The 19,083-nt window shown below is 42.5% G+C and overlaps 1 protein-coding gene and 1 long non-coding RNA gene across 6 annotated transcripts in view; one reads left to right on the top strand and one right to left on the bottom strand.

Moving 5' to 3' along the window:
- The window catches only part of LOC147121384 (uncharacterized), a 53,608-nt gene extending 46,362 nt beyond the window's left edge, over nucleotides 1-7,246 (top strand). Inside the window, exon 3 of the long non-coding RNA XR_015077527.1 lies at nucleotides 4,453-7,246. This is a non-coding gene — a long non-coding RNA (uncharacterized LOC147121384). The remainder of the gene's footprint in view (nucleotides 1-4,452) is intronic.
- lgalslb (lectin, galactoside-binding-like b) lies at nucleotides 809-10,590 on the bottom strand. Of its 5 annotated transcripts, none has more exons than XM_085981603.1 (5): nucleotides 10,572-10,590; nucleotides 9,369-9,434; nucleotides 9,135-9,223; nucleotides 7,160-7,337; nucleotides 809-2,680 (listed from the first exon to the last, which is right to left on the bottom strand). In XM_085981603.1, the coding sequence occupies exons 3-5, from the start codon at nucleotides 9,188-9,190 to the stop codon at nucleotides 2,537-2,539; spliced, it is 378 nt and encodes a 125-aa protein (XP_085837729.1). In that variant the 5' UTR covers nucleotides 9,191-9,223; nucleotides 9,369-9,434; nucleotides 10,572-10,590; the 3' UTR covers nucleotides 809-2,536. The 5 variants fall into 5 exon arrangements, with proteins under 5 accessions (XP_085837729.1, XP_085837732.1, XP_085837731.1 ...); XM_085981606.1 differs by having other exon boundaries at nucleotides 9,135-9,192; nucleotides 10,572-10,586; XM_085981605.1 differs by lacking the exon at nucleotides 10,572-10,590 and adding an exon at nucleotides 10,212-10,403 and having other exon boundaries at nucleotides 9,135-9,192.
- Nucleotides 10,591-19,083: the final 8,493 nt, after the last annotated feature.

Genomic DNA, 19,083 nt, shown 5'->3' with positions numbered 1-19,083 from the left:
GAACCATGTTGCCAAGCCTGGAGCTGCTGCCCTTGCTGCCTGTCATGTTGTTGTGGGGAGAGGTGGGGGAGTAGGTCAGGAACTTGTTGGGGCGGAGGGGGAAGTTCCTAACCCGTGAGGGTAAGCCCTGTCTGTTCTGTGAAAGCAGTAGTGTTAGCACTGAGAGTTCTGGAGTTTGGCTGTCACAATGAATGGATCAAATTACCCATTGCAGAGATCTTGATTACTCAGGCAGGGTCAAATTACACATTCCAGACAAACTGCTGGGTGTGTCTTGTCCTCCAAGGAGAGCAATCAGAAATCTGGTCTTGGCATCCAAGGGGACCAATCAGAACTTTGGTGTTGCAAATAGTTACAGCCTCAGTTTAACTCGGTGTCATCCCAAAGACGGCACCTACAACAGTGCAGCGCTAGCTCAGCATTGCACTGGGAGTGTCAGCCTAGATCTTGTGCACAAATCTCTGGAGTGGGACTTGAACCCACGACCTTCTGACTCTGAGGCGAGCGTGCTACCAACTGAGTCACAGCTGACACCTTAAAGGGTGAGTTATCCCTTCCCTTGACAAAACATTAGTGATAACACTGCCCTCGGGATCCGTTTGCTCCTTTTAATGGAGCCATTTGGAGGAGAGGTATCTGGGCTTGTAAGGGCTCCATTGCTGCATCGTTTAACCAAGTTTCCAAGCAGATCAACCATGAGTAGTACGCATACCATCCGTAGTTTACCCTGTCTTCTCAACCATGGAGGACCAAGTGGAAGAAGGGGACTAACATGATAGGGGAGGAGGGGGATAAAGAGAAAGTAGGGGAAATTACAAATATTTATTTTTAATTCTGCTATAGATTGATTTTAACAAAATTAAGTGCAAATATTCATAACATTACATTTCGAAAGGCATCTTTGCTTGATAAATTACAGCGAGTTATTTACCTGTCTCCATACATTGATCATTTGTCAAAGTATCCGCCAAGTACGTTGCAGTATTAGAGAAGTAGAAAAAAAGAGACATTGTTGAATGTAATAATTAAGCAGCATAACTCTGCTGTTATTTCAGTCAACATATCGGGATGAGGTCATTTTAAGCCAGAGTTTCCATGATATTGATATTTCCTATAAATGGGGTAAAAATGTCAGTTTCATTAATATCAACCCGAATTCAACAAATGTCAGAATGCTTTAGCACAGTAGCAAAATGTCCAGACATATAGATGTACACACATTATACAGAAGAATGTGAAAAATTTAGTTTTGACAAATGCAACAACACATATAAAAAGAAAAATGAGTGGATAATGCCAACATATTCGTTCCCAATACACGGACATACAGATATCTCGAATGCAATGTTGATGAAATTATGTCAATACTCTGATTCAAAATATTTTGTCATAAAACATATCATTAGTCTCTCCGATTAGATCTATTAATTCTGTAAGTCTGTTCTTTGCATTGACAAACAGTAACAAGCTGAAAATAAACTTCAGGCCCTTGTAGGACAGCTCAGTTTACTGGTGTTGTAAATGGAAGCATGTAAAATATCAGATATTCTAGTTTCCTTTTAAATTAGTATTTTTGTTTTACATTTAGAAAAAGCTATCTGGTGAAATATAGTTAATTACAATATAACTGATTGCAGTATTAGAAAAAGCAGCTCCCTCTTTGACACCGATTTCTCTAAATTACAGTTTAATTTGGCAGAATAAATCTAGAGCATATCGAAGCATGAATTGCAATAAATTTTTAGGAATATAAGAATTCTATGAAGAGCATTATGGATTCTATTATTATTTGCTTTTCTGAAGTGATTGTTTAATTTATTTTTAGGAATACCTACAATCTTATTGCTTCCAATCTATAAAATTATTAATAACCTATCGGTTTCAAGAAATATACTTTTTAATTTACAGAAACAATCTAAACATCTGGTACATTCATTTTCTAACATTCTCTAGAGCTGATGGTTAATAATTCATTAAGACTAAAAGGCATGATGGATATAAATAAGTATGTAATGTCATGTAGCACAAACCACACCATCCATGTTACAGTATGCAAAAGGTATACAATTTACAATCTAGACAATACCCTGACTATTTATGTCCTTTTTTAAAATATATATTTGTTAATTATTTGTGCTGTCAGTTCAGTGCGGAAACACATACTGAAGTGCATGGTGCAAACAACACAAAAATTACTGGATTCGCTGCCCCCCACCCCCCCACCACCTGTTTGTGTCGTTCCAGACATGTGAAGCTGCTAGAATAAATCATCCTTGCTGTGTTAGGACCGCTGCTAACTGGATTTTATTCGCCGTCGCAAGCATTTCTCCCAATTGCTCCCCAAAATGGCCAATTCCCCGGATCAATTATATTGCCAATGTCAAACAACGCGTCGATTGTTCCTTTCACACAACAGACAATGGAGACTGACACTGAGGCAGCTCAGACCCAGCTGGTACTGCCACGCATGCGTGATGGCGAGTCTTTGACCTAACAGCAGAAAGGTCACCGTTCCTCCTGACAATCCCAATAACATTTAACCAAGTTTGGTCAGCTGCAAATCGCCGATAATTTTTATCACGTTAATTGCTGAAAAATTTAAGACACGGTGGTGAAAGTCAAAAAGCTGATGTCCATCGATGAATATGCGGAATCGTTGGTATTCGCAGTGCATCTCGAGCTGTAAATCATGAAAATAAATAGTGTCTTTGGTAAAGTGTGATTATCAAAATAACTTTTAAGATATGACACACTTAGCCAGAATATTAAACATATACTAAATTATCTCCTACTCATAGGAACATAGCAACAGGAGGAGGCCATTCAGCCCCTCAAGCCTGTTGTGCCATTCAGTGAGATCATGGCTGACCTGTGACCTAACTCCATATAACCACCTTTGCCCCATATCCCTTAACACCTTTGGTTAACAAAAATCTAGCAATTTCAGATTTAAAATTAACAATTCATCGAGCATCAACTGCCATTTGCATAAGAAAGTTCCAAACTTCTACCACCCTGTGTGTGTAGAAGTGTTTGCTAATTTCACTCCTGAAAGGCCCGGCTCTAACTTTTAGGCTATGTCCCTGGTATTTTAATCCAGTATACTACTTATAACTATAAAAAATGTAAGTTCCCTTAACAGCACAATGGATGGAAGCAATAACTAGTGTGGCACTAAGCCATACAGACTAGGAACTTGCCATGTTTGATGCCAGGTCTGATTTGCCTAGTCCACCTATGGTCCCTGCTCCTGATTGCTACCTAGTGACCCATACTGGAAAGTGCAGGTGTGTGGAGGCAGAGCGAGAGCAACATAGACAAAGCAGTGATGCTTTCCATGGTTGAATGGCCTAATACTGACTGTCTAGGCTCACATGAACAATGGTCACTTGGGTGAGGTACCAGAGGGCTGCTAACACTGAAGGTGTTAATGGCCCAGAAATTTGGGTCCCCACGCGCGAGTACGCACTGGGTACTCACGCATAGGCCCAACGAAAGTGCCGGTTTCGTGCATGCACTGCGCATGCGCGGGAAACCGGAACTTCCATTCCCTTGAAAGAAGGGGTTGACAGGTGGAACGCGTGTGCCGGAGAGGCAGCGCGTGCGCATCAAACTTACGTTTTTTTTGCAGGTTTCTCTGGGAGGGTAAGTCTCCAGCAGTTACACTTTTAACAAGGTAAGTGGTGAATAATTAAAATTAAAACATTTTTTCCACAGGTTTATTATTTTTAAATACTTTAAAGGTAAGTTTATTTTTAGCCCCGTTAGAAAATGTAATTAATTTTTTCAAAAATTTATATTGTTTAAAATAGTTATTTCATGTAATTTATAGTTATTTTAAAAATGTGATTTTTAAAAATTTATTTCAAGTTTTAGTTATGTTTTGGAGCTTATAGTATTTATAGGTTTGACAGCTCTTCCTGTCAAATTTATGAATGAAGCATTCCCTGCTACCATTGGCTCTCCATGGCCCACGTGATCCCAGGGGACACTTCGAACTAACTGCGCCCCTGGGATACGCAAGCACTGCGCGCCGGCAGTTGGAGGAGGCCCAGGATCAGAATCCCACGCGGGCCCACAGCTCAACGGCCGGCATGCAAGGTAAGTGCAGGTCAGAGGCTTGCACTCGCGGGAAGCCTCCGACCCGAATTTCTGGGCGTCTTTAAGGAATGGAGGCATGAAAGGTGGTGAAAAAAACACAAGAATTGCTTCTCATTCAATAGTCGTGAATTTTAAACTTATTTTAAAATATTTCCCTTGCCCAAAATTCCAAAGCATTCTGTATTCCGTACTCAAAAGGTCAGATAACTTGCCCTGCTACTTGTCCTAATCACCCTGTAACCACCTGCCATTTTTAATTGTATAGAAAAAAATAACAAGTTACACTTGTTTGTGATCAGCAATCTATATTTTCAAAATTAACATTTCTTTTTAATTTATACTATTTCAAAGACTGCCACCATCAAGGATAAAGCACCATTGTTTCTATCCAATATCGGCACCTGGACATAACAGATTGTGGATTCACAGCATACGATGGGGATGGTGTGTGCGATGTTACACTAGTTCTCCAGTGTTAACTGACTTGTTCGATTTTTGTATCTTGTGAGCTATGTAAATACTTGGAGGGAAACTCCTTCTGTAAAGTTAGTTCCCCCGCAAGCAGTTATGTAGCCCATATGTTAATATGTTGTACAGTAACTCCGTATTAGCAAGATGTAATACTTGAAGCTTGTGTCTCATGACTTTCCAAGTCTCATTTGGCTGATAATGAATAACATTAGAATGTATTCAAATTTTGATTTGAAATGGTTTCAGTTTTTTTTAGCAAGAGGCACCTTCAAAGAATATAACTTCAAAGCTGCATAATGTCACTTACAGTTAACAATCTACGGTATTTCTGCGAGTTGTATAAATGTTTTCTAGTTTTAGTAATCTTCCATTAATAATTCACTCGTGCTTTATTATAAATGTTTCCCTTCCCCATTCCTATGTTCTTTCTCACACAATGCACCGCTGTATATCCACTCCCAGCTCTCCACCACTTGAGTCTTTTACCACTTTAGTCCGAGAGAATAATTTTACAAAATAACGCGGCACTTCATTATGTTGACAAATTTTCTCACACAATTCAAATATCTCATTGGTTATGACAGAGGCAAAGTCACTTAAGAAATATTGTGATCAGACAACTCTCTCTTAATATTGAATAAAACACTTTTATGTAACCAAAGGAATTATCTGTGTGCAAGTTTCACACAGTGAATTTTACAGTGATGTTTGATCATAGGCCAAAGTTACCAGCATCCCAAAGTATTTGATAACCATTATTTTCTCAATATTACATACAGAATATAGTCATGGCATGAAATTGATATTGTACTTATGAATTTCCTCATGTCGCCTCTGGTTCTTTTGCCAATGACTTTAAATAATATTCCTGTATTATCCACTGCAAATGGGAAGTATGCGTCTTCACTGATCTACCTCCAGACTATGCAACTGCCCAACGCATCACAGAAATATTTTGATCACTAGCTGCAAAGGTTGTTGCAACATTAGTTTGAGAATACCAGTACACAACCGAGTACAGGAGACTTTGGTTTATCCGGAGGTTGTATGTCCGGAAACCTCGATCTACCGGCAGAAATCAGGAGCCGTTCTGTTAGGTTGTTTTTCTTCTCGTGGCTTTTTTTTTTCCAACAGTCAGGCTTTGGAAAGTCTCTCTGAAGCTGTTGCTAAGCTACAGAGATGCTTCCAAGGTACGGGCTGACTGTTTGAAGCTGTTGCAAAGCAACAGTGTTTGTTGTCAGATACGGAGATGAAAATCTCCATATGCTTCAACATTAACTTTGTATGTCCGGCAGTTTTGATAGATCGGCAACAGCTCGGTCCTGTTGGTGTCGGATATAACAAAGTTTCCTGTACTTGCTCTCAAAATGTGGGCAACAGCTTCTCATTATTTGATACTAATAAAAGGCAAATTTAGGATCACAGATAGAGCAGAGGTGGTGAAAACCTTGGACTCATTTGTGAAACAACTGTCTGCGGCAACGGGGAGACTTTAGGGTATTTCTGGCTGAATGAACTAAAATGGGCTAAATGGCTTCCCTCATCCATAATGATATTGTGTCCTAAGGATTAATTACAGCTGCATTGTACAAATGTCAAAATCTGGCACTTGTACAACTTAAGTTGAAGGTAATATAATTTACATTTTAAAAAGCAAAACCTATTACCAATGATTAACTTAAATGCACTAAATGAAACAGTAGGTTAACCATACCATCCAAATTATGTCTTGGAATTCTACAGTTAATAATGTTCTTTAACCCTTTCAGAAAGCATGTAGCCCACCTCTCTCATCTCCTCCCAAATTGATCTTTAACTTTTGATTACATAGAATGTATAGCACAGAAACAGGCCATTTGGCCCAACTGGTCCATGCCGGTGTCTATGCTCCACACGAGCCTCCTCCCACCTTTCTTCATCTAACCCGATCAACATATCCTGCTATTCCTTTCTCCCTCATGTGCTTACCTAGCTTCCCCTTAAATGCATCTGTGCTATTCGCCTCAACTACTCTTTGTGATAGCGAGTTCCACATTCTAACCACTCTCAGTGTAAAGAAGTTTCTCCTGAATTCATTAGTGACTATCTTATATTTATGGCCTCTAGTTTTGGACTCCCACACAAGTGGAAACATCTTCTCTACATCTACCCTATCAAACCCTTTCATAATCTTAAAGACCTCTATCAGGACACCCCTCTGGAGAGAAGAGCCCCATTCTGTTCAATCTTTCCTGATAATTATAACCTCTCAGTTCTGGTATCATCCTTGTGAATCATTTTTGCACCTTCTCAAGTGCCTCTATATCCGTTTTATAATATGGAGACCAGAACTGTGCACAGTGCTCCAAGTGGTCTAACCAAGGTATATGGAGACCAGTACTGTGCACCGTACTTCCAAGTGGTCTAACCAAGGTATATGGAGACCAGTACTGTGCATAGTGCTTCAAGTGGTCTCATCAAGGTATATGGAGACGAGAACTGTGCACAGTACTCCCAAGTGTGGTCTAACCAAGGTGTGTGGTCTAACCAAGGTATATGGAGACCAGAACTGTGCACAGTACTAAATGTGTTTAAAATAGCTACTCACTCTAAATGGTTGGTCTGGGATGAAGGGGAAGTAGGGAATGGGCGTTTCCTCTTCACCCCATTCTCCAGAGACGAAAGCATTTCTGACGAACTGGTGATCGGGAAATCTTGCCTGGAGCTCAACAGCAACATCAGCTGGCGACACATCCGAGTCTCCGCAGCACAGACTGATTTCAAAGCTTCAACAGAGATGTCACGAAAGCAAACTTCAGTCAGAAAAAAAGGTTCCTTAACCTACCAAAGCCTCTAAATAAAAAGTGAATTGTCTGTATCAACAACAACAACTTGCATTTATATGTCGCCTTTAACGTAGTAAAATGTCTCAAGGCGCTTCACAGGAGCGATTATCAAACAAAATTTAACACCGAGCCACATAAGGAGATATTAGGGCAGGTGACCAAAAGCTTGGTGAAAGAGCTTGGTTTCAAGGAGGGTCTTAAAGGAGGAGAGAGAGGCAGAGGTGTTTAGGAAGGGAAATCCAAAGCTTAAGGCCCAGCCAGCTGAACACACAGCCGCCAATGGTGGAGCGATTAAAATTGGGGATGCGCAAGAGGCCAGAATTGGAGGACCGCAGAGATCTCGGAGGGTTGTAGTAGGTTACAGAGATAGGGAGGGGTGAGAATTTTAAAATCAAGGCATTGCCATTGCATATGAAAAGTGCAGGATATAGTGAATTTTTAAATCTAAGATGAACAAAAGTGTGTTTAAATAAATACACTGAAGCAACAAGTTAATGTAACCCACAACCTAACCACAATATCACTGACATGGCTCAGTACGTGCACTTATAGTAACAAATGTATTAATAGCACACACCAGGATTGTTAAAGGTCAAGTGGCAAAACTTGAATATTTCCCACCTACAATGCTGTTCTGCATTTTTGTTTACTTACATAACACTGCATGAACAGAATCATTTTTGCAGCTAATTCTTTTTCTGATTGCATATTTGAGATGTTTCTCAGATATATACGAGATCAGTCCCTAAACGTTTTAAATTCATATGGTTAAATCAAACTGTTGGCAGTGGTTCCTTGCAGAAAACAACAGACTGAAACAAATTTGCACTTATTCAATAGAAAATGGAAACAGAACAATTTGTACTTGTTTACAGAGTTGTGCAGAAATGTGTTTTGTCACTTGCCCTGTAACAGCCTCCGTTAGACACCAAAAGCTTTTCAAATCAGAATGATGATAAATATTCCTCAATCATTTCTTCAATATTAGGCCCGATAACTCCTCTCTCAAAGCTATTCTCATAATTCTCTTCTCCAAAAGATCCTAAATCACATACTTTTAAACCCCAAAATTATGCGTTATTCTGTTCTTCGGTAAGTAGCCTTGTTAAAATCTTTCTTTTTCTACATTACATATTGAAAGTTATATCAAATTCTCTTGTTTCACTGCAGATCATCCAATAATAGTCACGAGTGATGATTTGGCCATCCCTTCTGTAGGATGGAGGTGAACATGGTATTGGGGATCATTTCAATGTTGCTAACAATTCTGCTTAACTGTCAGTGTCAACTGTGGCTCAGTGGGTAGCACACTTGCCTCCGAGTCCACTCCAGGGACTTGCGCACACAAAGCTAGGCTGACACTCCAGTGCAGTACTGAAGAAATGTTGCACTGTCGGAGGTGCCGTCTTTCGGATGAGACGTTAAACAGAGTCTGCTCTCTCAGGTTGACGTAAAAGATCCCATGGCACTATTGCCTGGCCAATATTTCTCCCTCAACCAAAAAAACATTATCTGGTCATTGCTGTTTGCGGGAGCTTGCTGTGTGCAAATTGGCTGCCGTGTTTCCCACATTACAACAGTGACTCCACTTCAAACAGTACTTCATTGGCTGTAAAGTGCTTTTAGACATCCGGTGGTCGTGAAAGGCGCTATGCAAATGCAAGTCAGTCTTTCTTTAAATTTTGGGGGGAATTTAGCACTTGTGAATATTAAACATAAGTATTTATTGATCAGTACCTTGTAGGATTGGGATCCACTATACCCATCACAATGATCTTCTTCCCCGGTCTCATTCCTCCTTTTATAGTACCACAAAAAGGAACAGTCTTAAAGAAAGTAAGGGATTGGTCCTTGTAAGTCTCACAGTAGAGCAGAATTGCACAGTATCAATCAGTAAGTACATGTAACTAGGAAATCTTGGACAAACTACATTGATGAAGTTACTGAATTGTAAAAAAACAATGTATTTACCAAGGGTGGTATGCCTTCAGAGTCTGGGGAAGTCAGTGAGTTGTTCAAGTGCGGTCCGTCCACTATCTAAAACAAGAGTGAAATGGAAGATTATCACACATTATAACATATGTGCTTTACAATCCCTCACATTCTCTTTAAATGCAAGTTACTATTCAACGTTGCATTATGTTAATGTGCTGTAATTTACACACACACTTTGAACAGAGATTGAAGGATGGGGTGAGCGATGGGAAACAAACATGTATTCTGCACAATATGTGGCATTTCCCCAGTGATTCAAGATTTGCCTTTGACCAGTAGCATTTTAAAAACACACACAGCGCTGAACTCGCGGGAAAATGACATTAAATAAATGGTCATTTCCCACCAAACTGGGGACGGTGCGGAATCAATTGGTGTAACAACAAGCTCTGGGTTTAAAGAGCATCCGAGGCGAAAACTGAACTCTGGGAGCAGGAGGAGGCAGACACCCGGAGTCAATGCCGGAGGCCCGGCGTGATCGGGAGTCCCGGTATCCCAGAGCCGGAGTCAATGCCGGAGGCCCGGCGTGATCGGGAGTCCCGGTATCCCAGAGCCGGAGTCAATGCCGGAGGCCCGGCGTGATCGGGAGTCCCGGTATCCCAGAGCCGGAGTCAATGCCGGAGGCCCGGCGTGATCGGGAGTCCCGGTATCCCAGAGCCGGAGTCAGTCCTGGATTCCCGGGCTCGGCTCGCGACCTCCCGGGGATATTCTGCAGCTCGGGGAAGGAAGCGAGGGTTATTCTGCTGATTATGAATATTATTATTAATATTCTGCTGATGATTTGATGCATCGCCGCCCTCTCCCCGCCAATGCACTTACGGTTCCATCCCTCTTCGCTGCCATCTTGCACAGAAGCGGTGGGAGCTGCAGAAACTGGGCTGAGTTTGCAGGAGGAGGCGGGTCTGAGCCGAGCTGAGTTGCCCTGCACCGGACTCCGGGCCCCGCCTGCTCCCGGCGCTTGCTCCGCCCAGAAGAGCCGCGCACAACGCTCATTGCCCCGTCTGATGTCCCCAATCCCATTGCAAATCGCAGTGGCGACGTAGGATATCACTAATCCTCTTTAGGATTTTTGTATAACTGGAGCACCAACCAGAAATTACAGTAGATATTGTTAAATCTGTGAGTTGTTCAAGTAATTAATACTCAGACTTAATCAGTAACAATAAAACAGGTCTTTACTGGTTAGAGGTAGGGACTATACATAGGTCTTTACTTCATGCCCACAGGCGGGAACTGAGGGGAGATCAGTACCCACAGTACTATTTATACCCCTATGGCCAGGAGTGGTACTGCGTATCACTACGCCCAACAAGTAGTGCAGTCCTGTCCATAGGTTCAAAGTAGCACACATATTACATACACAACATTCCTCCCTTCCTAGCTTTACAGTCATCTCCCCATTTAACATAACGTAATAACATATATACATATATAACTTCAGGTTTACATAACAGAATAACAGATACATAGATAACTTCATGTCAACAGATCACAGATTCAGTCACTGCGGAAAACAGTTCACAGATTCAATCTCTGTGGTGGAGTCGGTTCACGTTGCTGGAGTGACTCATTCAATAGTCCTTCCATGGATTTAACAGTTTGAACTTCCGAACTGAATTGGCTCCGTTCGGAGGGACCACGTGTGTGATCTGGTAGAGGTAATAATGGTTCAGATGGGTCATCTTCTGTTTCGACTTTTCCTTTTCTGCTTCTTGGAGACTCTCTGGGCTCCACTGTCAGCTGCCAGCTGCATGCGCAGTTCCTCCTTCTCTCCCTCCTTTTTCCGTAGTAGAGCCACCTTCTCCCGATGTTCCGTAGACTTTCGGTGCTCCTCCATGATTTCTGTATGGTGGGAGTCGAAGTTACAAGTTGGGCAGGACAGGACATCGTAATATTCGGTGTCGTCCTGATCTAGGCCAGCGAGAGGGTCTTCTATTTCCTCCATACCCAGCTGGGCGTTAGCCAGCTTTTGTTCCAAGTCCAGACATCTTTCCTGAAGAGACTTCTTCATGCGTACCTCTTCATCCAGCTTTTTCTGGGCTTTCAGCAAGTCGTTTACTAATGACCTCATTTGAGATTTTACTGCTTCAACTTCTTTTGGAGATTGATTGATCGGACTATTCAATCCCTCTACCGGAGCAGCTGTTTCAGCGGTCTGTTGTTCTACGTTGACGTGAGTCAGCGTACTTTTGGCATCCAAGGGCTGCTCTGTTGCAGTCATCTCAGTCTGTGTTGCCACCTCAGCTCTTCCAATAACCTTTGAGAGCTCCGAACCCCTTTCGTTTGAATATTGAAGTTCGTGTTCAAGTTTTTCCCATTTCAGAGTCCTGTCCTTCAGCATATGCAGGAGTTGGCTGACCGTTAACTCCTCTGACGTCAGACGTTTTGTGTGCTCCTGCTCCATTTTCTCCATCAGCTGCTTCTGTTGTCTTTCCAGATTCTCCAACTCTATATCAAAGAACTCTTTCGTTGCATTCAACTCTTGCTCACAACGGCGAAGCATTTGTTCTAATTGCTGTTGTAGTTTGAAATGGAGTTGAGTTCGAGCCCGGTGTCCCTCAGAAATGGGCACATCAGTAGACTTGCCAGACTCAGAATCCACAGTTAAACTATGTTGTTGTTGCTCAGTGGAATTCTGTGCTGAAACTTTGTCTTTTGCACCTGAGTTGGGCTTACCATCATCCGTTCCAGAGTCTGGGCCGACTATCTTCACCGAGTTCTCACTCGTTATTGTTTGTAGGAAATGCCAGTCCATATTCATTTTCCTAATCCACTCCCGTCCTAGTAGTGGAGGACCTCCTTCAGATATCACATATAAGTCCATTATTTAACTGTCTTCGCCCTTGTGGACCACTGCAACCTCTATTTTCCCGATGGGGTACACTCTTTGCCCCGTGTATGTTTCCAATATAATCCCCATATCCTGTAGGGGAATATGTTGGAATAACTTTCCGTAATCTTTCTTATTTATGACCGTCAATGCCGATCCAGTGTCCAATTCCAGTTTTACTTGGACTCCTTCTATCTGAAGAGTGACCCAAATTGTCTGGAGGTCTGCACCCTTACCAGCGTTGAGTACTCTTAAGCTAGCCAGTTCATTACTGCTAGCGTCTGAATCGGACTCCTGTTCGGTCACCTTGTGTACCTTTGCGTATTTTCCTTGCGGTGACTTCTTGTTGCTGGTCTTCTTCGCTGACCTGCATACTCTAGCTATATGTCCAAGCCTACCACAAGTTCTACATTCTTGGTTTTTAAACCAACACTGGTTCTGATCATGCGTTGTCTTTCCACAACGATAACATTTGCCAGAACTCACACCCAATTTGTGTGCACTGAGCTCCGGTGACCGTAGCTGCATTACTGCCATGCCTCTCGCTGCGGCTTCGTGTGCTGCTGCCATAGTGACCGCCTTCTCAAGCGTCAGCTCATTCTCCTCGAGCAGTCGCTTTTGTGTATCCTGTTTAAATAAACCACACACAAATTTGTCTCGAAGTGCCTCTGTCAGTCCCGTTCCAAACTGGCAATATTTCGCTAATTTACGCAATTCCAGCAAATAATCAGCATTGCTTTCATGCTGTAGCTGCCTTCTGTCGTAAAATTTAAATCGTTCCGCTAGCATCAGCGGCGTGGGGTTTAGATGATCTTTCAGGACAGTAACAATCTCATCGAACGTCTTATCCGCCGGTTCATCTGGTGATAACAGGTGTTTCAATTGCCCGTATGTCTTCGCACCCATTAAATTTAATAATGTTAGTGCTTTATCAGCCTCATGAATTTTATTGGCCTTACAATAATTTTTAACTCGTTCAACATATATGGCCCAATCTTCGATGTCACTATCAAAGGTGCTAATATTCCCGTGTTTAGGCATTGTAGATTTGCAATTTCTCAGATTTTTTTTTTTTACTGCTATCCAAGATGGCGGCTTCCCGCTCTTGCCGTCGTCCTCCGCCCACAAAATGGCAGTTTTCCCGCGCTTGGCGGTCTTCACCCGTCCCCCGACGCCGTCTCCCTTCAGCCCCGAGTGCGGCCCTTATCTTCGCTGCGATCGCCTGAGTGCGGCCCTTATCAGCGGATGCGATCGCTGGATCGCGAAGCGGCTCTCATCAGGAGATGCGATCGCTCTGTTGAAACGCCTCCCGCTCGAAGCGGCTCTCGCGCCCTATTCCTCCAGCTCCCCCAGCCCCGTTCGTGCGGCCAACGCGGTCGACTGCCTGTCGCGTCGCTGCCCGGCTCAGACAACGGCTTACCCACCACCAAGCTGGAGAAGAAGCTGACGGTCGCCGATGGAGGCTCCGAGGTCAGGATGTCTTCCAGTGGGGTGGAGAGGGTGGAAACCTCTCTGCAACGTCCTGGCTGTGGACGAAGCTGCCGTGGAGTGACTGCCGCAGGGTCCGAATCAGACTCGTCGCCAGTGTTAAATCTGTGAGTTGTTCAAGTAATTAATGCTCAGACTTAATCAGTAACAATAAAACAGGTCTTTACTGGTTAGAGGTAGGGACTATACATAGGTCTTTACTTCATGCCCACAGGCGGGAACTGAGGGGAGATCAGTACCCACAGTACTATTTATACCCCTATGGCCAGGAGTGGTACTGCGTATCACTACGCCCAACAAGTAGTGCAGTCCTGTCCATAGGTTCAAAGTAGCACACATATTACATACACAACAGATATCAAACTCAAGCATGGAGAAACTGGGGTTGTTCTCCTTGGAGCAGAGAAGGTTAAGCGGAGATTTAATAGAGGTGTTCAAAATCATGAAGGGCTTTGATAGAGTAAATAAGGAGAAACTGTTACAGTGGCAGGAGGGAATTGGATAAATACTTGAAAAGGAATAATTTGCAAGGCTATAGGGAATGAGCGTGGGAGTGGGACTAATTGAATAGCTCTTTCCAAGCACAGACACGATGAGCCAAATGGCCTCCTTCGCCACTGTATGATTCTATGGTGACGCAGGATATAAGAGCACCTTGCCATTCATCCTCGAAACATTCCTTAGTGTGTCAGCCCTGACTCGGTAAAACTCTCACCTCTGAGTCAGAAGGTCGTGGGTTCAGAAGCGCATAAACCAGGCTGACACTCCAGTGTAGTGCTGAGGGAGCGCTGCACTGTCTGAGGTGCCGTCTTTCGGATGAGAAGTTAAACCGAGGCCCCGTCTGCCCTCTCACATGGATGTAAAAGATCCCATGGCCACTATTTTGAAGAAAAGCAGGGGAGTTATCCCCGGTGTCCTGGCCAATATTTATCCCTCAATCAACATCACTAAATCAGATTATCTGGTCATTATCATATTGCTGTTTGTGGGAACTTGCTGTGTGCAAATTGGCTGCCATGTTTCCTACATTACAACAGTGACTACACTTCAAAGGTACTTAATTAGCTGTAAAGCGCTTTGGGACATCCTGAAGTCGTGAAAGGCGCTATAGAAATGCAAGTTTGTTCGTTCGTTCTTTCTGATTTTGTATAACTGGAGCACAAATCTCAAACTAGGAATTACAGGAGACAGTATATCAAACACAAATATTCACTATTATATTCGATAACCACCCCGGGTATCATTTGATATGGATGTTTTTCTAATACGCATTATTTTGATGTTGTTAGTGATTTAAATGATTTGTTTTTAGGAATGTCCTATGGGAAATGCAAGCCATGATAAATCTGTTTCTAACTCCATCTGTTTTAATCGGGATTAATGACTTGTACAACTAGGTCAGCACTGTCATTGGGCACAGTGTTAAACAACGCACAATTGCTTCACAAAACAAACTGCGTTAATGTGATTTAATCTGTATAACTAGGCAATTAATCTAATAGGCTGTACAGATATTAACTCTCCATCTGTCTAAATTTACCAATCCATAAAACAAGAGATAATGATGTGTGTTACTATTTCTGTGCATAAAATGAAAGCTGGTCTAATGATTTTATAGCTAAAAATAGTAAAGGATGTGCAATATTTAACTGGAGTCAAAGACTGAACAGCAATACCCAAAATAAAAATTGCTGGTCATTTAAATACTAAGATATTTTATAACCTACAATTTTACATAAAGCCACATCACTTCAACAAAATCTTTTTTTCATATAAATAAAATAAGAACCATACACTGTAAATTGGCAATGCACGCCATTGCAATGCTTTCTCTGGTACTGAATTGGTTCCAGAAAGTATATATGTTGGCTCTCAAAATGCGAGTGGTTTGGATGGAGAGATGTGGTGCGACATAAGCCAGCCAGGGTGGCCTTAGCAAGGGGTCAGAATTCAGGTTTCAGTTAGGGCCACAGAAATGTTCTTTCAGGATGAGGGAGAAGCTTTGTTACAATTTTGGGTCTGCAATAGATATTCTCTCAGGTGCAACATCACCTGTAAGCAGATCTCACATACCCTACAATCTGGACGAGCCCCTTTACTGCCCAATATCTAGCTACACCTTTGCATGACCTGGGACTATAACAATAAGCCCATTGTGCATGCTGGATCCTGTAATCCCACACATCTCCCAAGTGCATTTCTCCAATCTTATACAAGACAGACTGTGAACAACAATAACTTGCATTTATATAGAAGCTTTAACATAGTGAAACATCTCCGTGCTTAAATAAGCACACTAAATGATACGAGGCCAACTGTAAACCAATAATGGTTTATTTTATATGAAACACTTAACATGAATAGAACAGAATTTTGTGAAATTCAATCAATTTCATATTGCTGCTTGTAACATGAAAAATAATAAATTACGCAAACTTAGTCCTTTGCATAGGTCCAGCTTTACAAGTCAATATACACTGAACTGTGGCACTAACTTTAGAAAAAGACAGTTCTCTCCCTCTCTCACTGTTTCAAACCTCTTCTTTACCCAGAGAGTGGTGAGAATGTGGAACTCGCTACCTCAAGGAGTACTTGAGATGAAAAGCATAGATAGATGCCTTTAAGGGGAAGCTCAAAGGAACAGAAGGTTATGCTGATACGGTTAGATGAAGAAGGGTGGAAGGAAGCTCATGTGGAGCATAAACACCGGCATAGAACAGTTGGGCTGAATGGTCTGTTTCTGTGCTGTAATTCTATGTAACATACAGCAAGCTGGCATTTTGTAAACCCCAGGAGGGTGAATAAACCAAAGTTTAATCGCTGCCCTTCCCCCAGCTTTCTGTGTTGAGGACCAGTGCATCAAGACACCAAACAAAACTACCACTTCCCTTCCCTTGGTGTGTGGGTCATGGCAGCGTATTGTCTTGCCAGCTAGTACTCCTCAGTACATGGAAGCCATTCCAACACGTAGTCCCTTCTGGACCCAACCCCCAAGCTCCAGTCTCCTGCTGGCTGACTGGCTTGCAGACAGCAGATGCCCTGTGCCTGCCAGATCCAGCACTAAGACCTCTTATTTCTCCTTCCCAAACTGTGGCTCCCATCCTGGTTCCCTTCCAATCCCAGCCCCTTCTCAGCCTGAAGCCGTGAATTACACATTCACCCACACACGTTGCAGTGGGTGCATAAAGCGGCCAGCTCTAACTTGCTTTTAATTAGCTTGCTCAGAGTGCTTCGGCAAACAAGGCATCAGGACCAGGATCAGGAGGGACCCTGTCACATGTAAACCTGTGTCCCAACTTTGCAGGAAATTCTGTTTTAAAACACCAGGTAGCCGGTGTTGGAGGTGAGATCCGGAGTTAACATCTGGGACAGGCGTACAGCTCGACAAACAAATTCTGTACACCCGTTGATCTGTTGTTGCCTCTCGTCCCATATTGCCATCACCACCCTGCAGCAAGATTACGGTTTATGATTTGAGTACATTAATAATAACCTCAAGTAGCTGAATGGAAGAGGTCCTCCACTCTAAATAGACATCAATAGCTTTCCATTCTATTGAGGTTGATTTGTTGAGATCCCTTTAATTATCTACTGATGGCACCAGCAAAATGCTGACAATGGATCAATCAGCCCCTGTTTAGATTGTCTTATCAATTTCATGTTTCAGCACAAAAAGCATAGCTAGCAGAAGCATTGTGGTTTTAGGCAGACACAAGTTATGAGTTGGCAAAAAAGAACAGATCAATCAACGGCTGCAACACCCTGGATTTGTCAATGGTGTTGTTGGAGATGAAGATATACTGCCTTTAGGAACAGGAGGGGGCCGTTCAGCCCCTTGAGCCTGTTCCACCGTTCAATTAGATCAGGGTTGATCTGTAGCATTCAGCATTCGTAACAAAATAGACATGGGTATGATCTGGTGGCCATTACGGAAACATGGCTGCAAGATGATCATGATTGGGAACTAAACATACAAGGGTATTTGACAATTAGGAAGGACAGACAGGAAGGAAAGGGAGGTGGGGTTGCTATGTTAATCAAGGATGGAATCACTGCAATAGTCAGAAATGATATTGGGTCAAAGGATCAGGATAGTGAAACAGTTTGGGTGGAGATAAGGAATAATAAGGGGAAAAAGTCACTAGTGGGCGTAGTCTATAGGCCTCCTAACAGTTGCAACTCTGTTGGTCGGAGTATAAATCAGGAAATAGTTGGGGCTTGTAATAAGGGAACAGCTATAATCATGGGGGATTTTAACTTTCATATTGACTGGACTAATCAAATTGGGCATGGCAGCCTTGAGGAAGAGTTCCTTGAGCAGTATGTAACTGAACCAACCAGGGGGCAGGCAATCTTAGATCTGGTCCTGTGTAATGAGACAGGATTAATAAAAAATGTCCTAGTAAAGGATCCCCTTGGAATGAGTGACCATAATATGGTTGAATTCCAAATTCAGTTTGAGGGTGAGAGAGTTGGATCTCAAACCAGCGCACTGAGCTTAAATAAAGGAGACTATGAAGGTATGAGAGTAGAATTGACTAAAGTGGACTGGGAAAACAGATTAAAGTGTAAGACGGTACAAGAGCAGTAGTCTACATTCAAGGAGATATTTCACATCTTTCAAGATAAATATATTCCACTGAGGAAAAAGGGGAGTAAAAGAAAAGACAGCCATCCGTGGCTTAGTAAAGTAATAAAGGATAGTATCCGACTGAAAACAAGGGCATATAAAGTAGCCAAATCTAGTGGGAGGATAGAAGATTGGGAAGCATTTAAAAGCCAGCAAACAATAACTAAAAGATTAATTAAGAAAGGGAAGATAGATTATGAAAGTAAACTAGCAAAAAATATAAAAACAGATAGCAAGAGTTCCTACAGCTATATAAAAAGAAAAAGGGTGGCTAAAGTGAACGTTGGTCCCTTAGAGGATGAGACCAGGAAACTAGTGGTAGGGAACATGGAGATGGCAAAGACGCTGAACAAATATTTTGTATCAGTCTTTACAGTCGAGGACACTAAAAATATGCCAACACTGGACAAACAGGGGGCAATGGGGGGGGGGGGGGGGAGGAGCTAAACACGATTAAAATTACTAAGGAGATGGTACTCGGTAAAATAATGGGACTTAAGGCGGATAAATCCCCCGGACCTGATGGCCTACATCCTAGGGTCTTGAGAGAAGTGACGGTAGGGATTGTGGATGCATTGGTGATTATTTTCCAAAACTCCCTGGACTCAGGAAAGGTCCCGGCAGATTGGAAAACTGCTAATGTAACACCCTTATTTAAGAAGGGAAGTAGACAAAAAGCTGGAAACTATAGACCAGTTAGCCTAACATCTGTGGTTGGCAAAATGTTGGAGTCCATTATTAAG

This window comes from Somniosus microcephalus, chromosome 3, assembly GCF_052327205.1.
Source record: "Somniosus microcephalus isolate GS21.2 chromosome 3, FLI_Smic_1.0, whole genome shotgun sequence".
NCBI classification, from domain to species: Eukaryota; Metazoa; Chordata; class Chondrichthyes; order Squaliformes; family Somniosidae; genus Somniosus; species Somniosus microcephalus.
This window is presented reverse-complemented; position numbering and strand designations above follow the sequence as displayed.